This window comes from Capsicum annuum, chromosome 2 (assembly GCF_002878395.1).
Source record: "Capsicum annuum cultivar UCD-10X-F1 chromosome 2, UCD10Xv1.1, whole genome shotgun sequence".
NCBI lineage: Eukaryota > Viridiplantae > Streptophyta > Magnoliopsida > Solanales > Solanaceae > Capsicum > Capsicum annuum.
The window spans coordinates 137,350,775-137,359,549 of NC_061112.1; the positions used below are offsets into that span (position 1 = coordinate 137,350,775).

At 33.7% G+C, this 8,775-nt stretch overlaps 1 protein-coding gene across 1 annotated transcript; it reads left to right on the plus strand.

Annotated features, from left to right (window-relative positions):
* Positions 1-5,812: 5,812 nt before the first annotated feature.
* On the plus strand, positions 5,813-7,505 carry LOC107858266 (phosphoserine aminotransferase 2, chloroplastic). Its single transcript, XM_016702947.2, has one exon. The coding sequence runs from the start codon at positions 5,952-5,954 to the stop codon at positions 7,251-7,253; it is 1,302 nt and encodes a 433-aa protein (XP_016558433.2). The 5' UTR covers positions 5,813-5,951; the 3' UTR covers positions 7,254-7,505.
* Positions 7,506-8,775: the final 1,270 nt, after the last annotated feature.

Below are 8,775 nucleotides of genomic sequence, written 5' to 3' on the forward strand. Positions count from 1 at the left end.
AAAAATGACGAACCAAGAATGAAAAAGGTGGAAATGAAAATACAAAAAAAAAAAAGAATGCGAAGAAAAAATAAATAAAATTGAAAAAGAAAAAAATTGTTGAAAAATGAGAAAGAAAAAAAAGTGTAAGAAACGAGTAAAAAATAAGTCAAAAAAAATAAAAAAAAATGAAAAAGAAAAAAATAGTAAATTAAAGGAAAAATAAAAGGAAAAAAAAAGAGAAATAAAAGATATAAAAAAATAATAATAAAGGGGAGAGACTATATATATATATTATATTTAGTTGATAAGAGATGCTATGAATTGTATAGGTTAAATGAGATAATTAGATGTTTATATTTATTAACCCATGTAGGTCTCAAGCGAATACGAATGATGAAATAAGAATTAGAAAATAGAAAATAAAAAAAAAATACAAAGAAAAAGAAATTAAAAAAATAGATGAAAAGATGAGAAAGAAAAAAGAAATTATAAGAAACGAGTAAAAAATGAAAAAACAAAATGCAAAAGAAAAAAGTAAATTAAAGAAAGAAAGAAAGAAAAAGCAAAAAAAAAAAGGAAAAGAAAAGAAACTAGAAAAAAAATGAAATTTAAAGCATAGGTGCTCTGTGTTTAAATGGGTACCCATATTTTACCCATTTTATTCATATTTGTATGAGTTTTTAAAATGAGTTGAAGTCGATATTTATCCATTTGAAATATGAGTTATCAAATTTAATAAATATAAATTAAATGGATTCTTTTCATAAATATGGGCTGAAATTGGCACCCTAAGGCAAACTAGTGGTTTTGATATAATCGTATTAGCGAGGCATTATTACGTCAAGGAACGATATTTATTTACTAAGTAAGTTTTGTTGTCAAAAGTAAAAAAGAAGTGCAGGAGTTGTAGCCAAAAGAGGGATTATTGGTCATACTCCTATTCCCACTACATTTTGCATCAGTCATGATGCTTTGTCAAAACCATCAATGTAAATTAATGATTTCGAAATTAAAGTATAAAATATCCTTCTTAATTATAATGTTCTTTAAAATATAATGTGAAGATTGAAAATAAAAATTTCATCCAAATTTAACCATCATAATTAACCTCAATATTCGACTGGCATAGGTGCAAGTAATCTTCAAAAACTCCTTTAATTTGAGTCTGTGACAAGGAGTGGTGAAACACATTTGATAGCTGCGGTCGTCCCGGATCTTCATCCGGCCAACCCCGTCTTTAATTGATTGAGGAGTGTTAAAGATAAACGTATCACACAACATAAAAGAAAATTGTCATGCATTGAATGAAGAAGGGAGGAGCTTCGGGCAAGGTTGTCGGAGCACATTCGTGTTTTTTTTCTGTCACATCCATAAACAAAAATAAAAATAAAGACTACTATCCTTAAAGTAGGAAAAGGAAGAAGATATTTGAAGTGAGTAGAGATTTATAGACTTATTATATAATTTAATTAATTAAAGCGTACCACTCCTATCAATGATAAGCATACACTCTTAAGTATCCCCTCACCATACCCTGTATATCCACAAAATAATGTTACTATTAGTAGTAGTATTACTATTTAATTTTGTATTATAGTCCCTACATCACTAACACATTACTATAATCTATTCACAGATCAAATCCGTCCCTAGGTACATTTTAACCTACCCTATTCTTTCCTCTTCCCTCCTACTGTTTTACATTTCTACATGCTAAAATTTAAATGCATTCTTGTCACAATAGTACGACAGTACTTCACAATTTTTCTAATAATTAATTATTATTTATTGACCGATAGTAATTCAGATTGTATGTTTATAAAATACGTTGTTTAAACTTTTCAAAAATGTAGCCTCAACACTGTCGAACTCTCTAAAATGCACTAATTTTGAAGAATCCAAAACATACATAATGACATTTTAGAGTCCTAGCAACATAGTTTGTATCAAGTAAGATTCAATAGAGAAAAGTGTTGCTCACTGAAACTTTGTTGTCACCAACCTCACTACATTAATAAGTCCCGTTTAAGTCTTTCACCAACCTTTTGGGGCCCTCCCAATTACATGAGAAGATGTGCACGACAAGTTTTTTTTTTTTTTTTGGTCAAGATGTGCATAACAAGTTGTGAAAACTGAAAAGGATCAAATTTGTTCTTTTATTTTCGAAGATAATCTATATTTAGCATATGTTATACTTTCATGAAAACATCAGTACTTTTATTGCTATCAAACGTATCGCTTATTCCTAGCGATATTTCGGGTTAGAATTGAGTAAATAATAACTTATGATTTTATTTGACTAAATATAAAGATACTTTTATTACTAACAAATTAAACTTATTGCTAATACGCTTGAATGGATTAGAATTGAGTAAATAATAATTCGTGATTTAATTTGATTAAAAGTAAAATATTTTTATTGCTAACAAACTTATCGCAAATGCGCTTATTCCTAGCATCTGGATGGGTTAGAATTGAGTAAATAATGACTAATGGTCTAATTTGGCTAAACATTGCTTAACTCAAAACTAGTTGAATCAATCTAAGACAAAAAGAATATATATATATAGTGGTATTTTAAGATGTCGAAATTCAAAAATCTCTTTTTTTTTCATTTCTTCCTTTTCAGTATCTATTCAATTATCAAATCAAACTAAAATAATTTCTTTTTTGATAGAAAGAATGATGGATGAAATTATCAGACAAAAGCTATTTTTCATTTTCGATAATGTTTTCTTTTTAATCAATTTAAGCTACCAAAATATGCCAAATTGATCCAAACTTTTAAATAATAAACTTGGTTGAGCCGAAGTTGACTCAGCAATGTATTAAATTAGAGTGCATAAAATATTTGCAAATAGGATAATCAGAAGCATATGATTAGATCTAGTTATTTAAGAAAGTACAAAATATGTGTGGTAGACTCATTTAAAATTTCGAATCTAATACTAAAGTTTATAATTTAATACTAGTATATCAATGGGAATCTTCTATACATAACGGTGGTTAGATTTTCACTTTTTCACTTTTCGACTACCCTTTTAGTGATTTTTTTAATTGTAGAAAAGTGGAAAGAATCCCGAGTCTACTTTATAGGAGCACTAATTAACACTCTGGAAGAAAGATAATTACTTTTATTTTCAACTCGAATTCCAATTTAAAATACAATTATTTGTGCTAAAAGTATTTTTGTATACAAATTCAATTTAACAACAACATATCTAGTGTCATGCTTCGAATCGAGGCTCTGGTTGTGATGGACACTCCAAGTCAACTAGGACTTGAAATGGCCCCTTAGCGTTACATTCTGAGCATAGTAATATAAAAAAATTGCGGAATCCAAACCACAAAATGAAAGTGTTTGATAAGTAACAAAAATAAAATTTGAAAGTCAAATTTAAATTCAGAAATCACAACCTAATACTGTCTACAAGCCTCTATTCATAAAATATCTACCAAGTCGGGATATGACTCTGACTATGCCAAAGAAAAATCATAAATACTGAAATGGTAAAAGAAACATAAAAGAAACTAGGTCTTCAGAAGGATGGAGGGCTCACCACTTCTCACTAGCTGTTCAGTAAGATAACGGTCTACCTAACGCTGCACAGGATCACAAGAAAAGATCTCCGAACCTACATCATGAGACGATGTTGCTTCCGGGGATGTTCAGTACAATGAATACTGACATGCAACCTAAGGAAAGAGATAAAATATACAAGTACCAAATCAGTAATAAAATACATGAATAAAATATATATTTATCGAAAAACAGTCATTAAAACATGTGCTCATCAATCCTCAAGATAATAGGATGTCGAGACAGGAGACAAGGAATATGAGACATGATTGTTTAAAAAATTTAATCCAGAACTATGTAGCTTGTACCGACCTAAAGGCACCCACAAGCTATATGGGTCCGACTTTTCCTACCGTAAGGACCCCAACCCATATTAGCCGCATGTACTGGAGAATTAGGCTAAATCCACCAATAGTCAATTAACCTCTCAAAAATATACTGTGAATACAGTGGTCATAGATCTCCAACGTCGATAAACGTGGTTTTCAATGTTGGTCCCCCTGGAACTACACCTTTTCGGTGAGCTACATAATTCCCTTTAAGCTCAATTAAAATAGTTTTCAGATATTAATAACCATGGAGTCATTTATTAAGGCATTCCCAACTTGATGTCGTCATTCAATAGAGTCCCAAGTCATAATTATGTCATACCGTATTCATAATCCATGTAACCTTTTAGATTCTAATTTCCGTTTAAAAATCCATAACTAAAGCCCCAAGGGCATTTTCAAAACCTTTTTACCATTTGATGTTATGCAATTTTTCAATCAATAGTTCAAACACTACAAAATTCTTATTTAGAATTCAAATTATGATGTGGATTGAGGTTCATGTCATTAAAATCATGCAAAAATTTATAAACATTGTGAAATCATATTGCCAAATTTTCATCATTACGAGACCCAAATTCAGCCTACAATTCACCATTTAAACCATGAAGAAATTATTCAAATAACAAAAAGTTAAAGTGTAAAACAATCAAAAAATCTCAATCCTAATTTGAATTAAACAACCAAAAAACATGTAAATATCAAGTAAATGACACAATTTAAAGATATTTAAAAATAAGGGAGTATCCAACATGCCTTATTGACGGATGGAATTTGAGAAGAACTTGAATTTGAAGTTTTGGAAGATTAAATTTTGAAGAAGAACCCTTCTTTGGTGTTTCTGAGAATTTGAGAGGAGAGAAATTGGGTTATGGGATGAGGAAAACACATTAGTATTAGATATAGAATGATTTAGGGCGTAAATGACTAGTTTGCCCTTGAGAAATTGAAGAGAAACGTATGTTTTAGCATCTCTGGGAATATGGGCGTGCCACGCCCTTAACGCGAAGTATAAGGGGCGTGCCACGCTCTTACCGCAGAGCACTCAGGGCGTGTCATGCCCTTATCGCGAACCCTCAGGTCCACCCCTGCTTGTAGGATCTCATACCAAAATTCAATCGATAATAAAAGTTCTCATCTCAACATTGTTCTAGGTGTTTTCTATGAACATTCTTCACATCGAAAGCACTTTACGTACTAGGTAAATGATCATGATACTTATATTTACATAGAAATCTTTGGATCTGAATTTATACACATAGGAATGACGGTTTGTATTCTAGTTCGAAAATATGAGGTGTTACACCTAGTTATTCCACAAAGTGGGGTCTGGGGGTAAATTGTACGCAGTTCATACCACAACAACAACAACAAACCCAATATATTTCCACCTAGTGGGTTCTGGAAAGGGTAAAATATACGTAGTCCGTACCACTACCTCCTGAGAAGTAGAGAGGCATGCAATTCATACCACTACCTCAAAAATTAAAATAATAAAAAAAAAAACTCACCAAATGGGATTTCAAAAAATGTGTTCTTATTTTTTCATAATTGATTGAACATAATTTTTTAAAAATATTTTCGAAAACAACTTTCTCAAAAATGGAAACAAAAGAAAAGTCCTTATGAAAGTAAGAAAATAAATTCTACTAGTGATATTTTATACTTATCTTTCCAATCATCCAACGCCCCAAACTGCTACCCTTGATCATCCCACCTAGAGGCTCCACACCCTACCTCTATAATTTTTGCAAAATTACATATAACTTATTTTGAAATAATATTTTTTTTCTTACGTACCAACATATTAAAAAAAAAAAAAAAAAACTAACTTATACTAACTTACTTATGGAGAAAATATTTTCTTCTCGCCAAACACGCCCCTAATTTCTCAAAAGTCTCCACATTTCCCCAATACTGCTGTATATATAACACACCAACTTTTCCTTTCCCCCCTGCATCTCCCAAACAATCTCAAAACACACACACACACACACACACACACACAACCAAAGGAAAAAAAAAAAAAAAAAGGCAAAACAACTTTGTTGTACCCACCCATGGCTATGTCTGCTGCCGCCTCCCAATCTTTCCTCCTTAACAACACCAGCAAATCCACCCACCCCACCCCCCTTACCCTCAAATCCCCCACCCACCCCTCCACCTTCCCCACCAGCCCCTTAACCTCCCCATACAAATCCATCTCCATTACCTGCTCCTCCGCCGCCACAACCACCCCCACCCCCACCACCCTCCAAACCTCCACCTCCTCAGATCGTGTCTTCAACTTCGCTGCCGGACCCGCTACCCTCCCTGAAAATGTCCTCAAGAAAGCACAAGCTGACCTCGTTAACTGGCGTGGCTCAGGTATGTCCGTCATGGAAATGAGCCACCGTGGCAAAGAATTCCTTTCCATTATCCAGAAAGCTGAATCAGATCTGCGCACCCTTCTCAGTATCCCTGAAGAATACGCTGTTCTTTTCCTCCAAGGTGGCGCCACCACCCAATTCGCCGCCATTCCTCTCAACATCTGCACTCCCAACGACGCCGTTGATTACGTCGTCACCGGTTCGTGGGGTGACAAGGCTTACAAAGAAGCTGTCAAATACTGCAAACCCAATGTTATATGGAGTGGCAAATCGGAGAAGTACACCAAGATCCCCAATTTCGATGCGTTGGAACAAAACCCGGACGCAAGGTATTTGCATATATGCGCAAATGAAACTATTCATGGCGTTGAATTCAAGAATTACCCAACACCCATTGGTGAAAAAACCGTTCTTGTTGCTGATATGTCATCCAATTTCTGTTCAAAGCCCGTAGACGTTTCGAAATTCGGTATCATCTATGCTGGTGCACAGAAAAACGTTGGTCCATCTGGGGTTACCATAGTGATAATCAAGAAAGATTTGATTGGTAATGCACAGGGGAGTACACCTGTAATGTTGGATTACAAGATCCATGCTGAGAACAATTCGTTGTACAACACCCCCCCTTGTTATGGGATTTACATGTGTGGGCTTGTGTTTGAGGACTTATTGGAACAAGGTGGATTGGGAGAAGTTGAGAAGAAGAACAAGAAGAAAGCTGAGATTTTGTATGAAGCAATTGATTCAAGCAATGGATTTTACAGGTGTCCAGTTGAGAAATCGGTGAGGTCGTTGATGAATGTGCCATTTACATTGGCTAAACCAGAATTGGAAGGTGAGTTTGTGAAGACAGCAGCTGGTGAGGAGATGGTGCAGCTGAAAGGACATAGGTCTGTTGGTGGAATGAGAGCTTCAATTTACAATGCTATGCCATTGGCTGGTGTGGAAAAGTTGGTAGCTTTCATGAAGGAATTCCAAGCTAAGCATGGTTGAAATTATCTTGTTTGTGGGTGGGTGGGTGGTTATATTTTTGTTTTATTATTGCTTTAATATTTGCAACCCTTTTATAATTTTCTTTTGGTGTCTTTGGTTTATTTGGGTTAACATTCAAAATGGTGCTGAATCTGTAATATGTGTTGGTCCTATTGACTTTTGTCTACTTCTAGGGGCTTATTAGAAATATGGGAACTTATTAGTACTACTATTAGAAGTTTAATGGAAAAAAATATTTGATTTTGTTGAGCAGTACTTATGTGCAATATGGTTGAATAATGTTGGCGATTTCTTCTGTTTAAATATTGGACGTGCCATGTTATGTTGCTGAATCATGAGAGAGCAGCGCACCTTAGATTCCGACTTCTAATTTGTCGATGGATTGTTGCTCGGGCCTCCTTTTCTTTCATTTATTAGGTGATGCGCTTTCTAACTTGAGCCTTTGCTTCTAAAATCTACACATTCTAGTCGAGTCCATTCATTTAAGCGAGGCATTGCTTTTGCATAGGTGTGGCTATATTAAAAATGATGATCTGCGGAAACTTTAGTTTAGTTGGTGGGGTAGAGTTACTCACAACTATGCAGTTGGAAGGTAGCGACACACGCGAGGAATCGTTATAAGTTTTGTTCCAAAACAAAAAATATTTGAGATTTGTAACTTAAACCATTTTTTAAAGAATACATAAATTTAGATTGGTATTACAAACCTCAGCTTTTTAAAATTAACCATCATTACGATCTACTTTAGGGTAGGGGAGCAAGTTAAGACAAGACAAGATTCAACCAATTCAAGTACCAATCATTGTCTACACTAGACAGTGATGGAAACTTTGCACGTTATAACGTACTCTGTTTAATTGCTTGAATTTTTCAGATCTCTATCGAGTCCACAACAACGTGGTTGTCAAATATCACTATTCTTTGTATCTTGTTCCTGATTTTAGATATTTAAATAATTGCTAGATAACCAGTCAAGACCAGTTTGCTCCCCTTGACCGACAAATACAATACATAATAGTTTGAAGTGGCTAATGTTCAGGGAAATTGCCCAAGAGTTAAAGATTGCTTGTTTGTAGGAATCGCAATGGGGCGGTACGGGTGCGGTGCGAGTTTTAAGCTATGCGGTGTGGGTGCGGGTTAGGGTTAAAGTAATTTTTTTTTTTAAATGGTGCGGTGCGGTGAGGGTTGCGGGTATAGACGGGTTTAAAATAACAAAAAAGCTAAAAATTAATTCTTGTTCTCGTGAATATACCTAAAATTATGTGTTCTTTACTTAAATTTTATGATGCTACATGCATACCACTACAAATAAACAATTTTAGGGTAGTTTTTTTAACATCTCTATTCATTTGAATAAAAATATGATATTTGATCATTACTTGTACACGTTATGCTTTTTAACAATTTTTTAGTAAAAAGTGCTATAATAGAAATTAGTTATTATTTTCTAGTTGTAAATTTGAAAATATTATGATTTTCAATAGAGTTACAAATTTTTTTTTAAAAAAAGGGAAAAAAATAA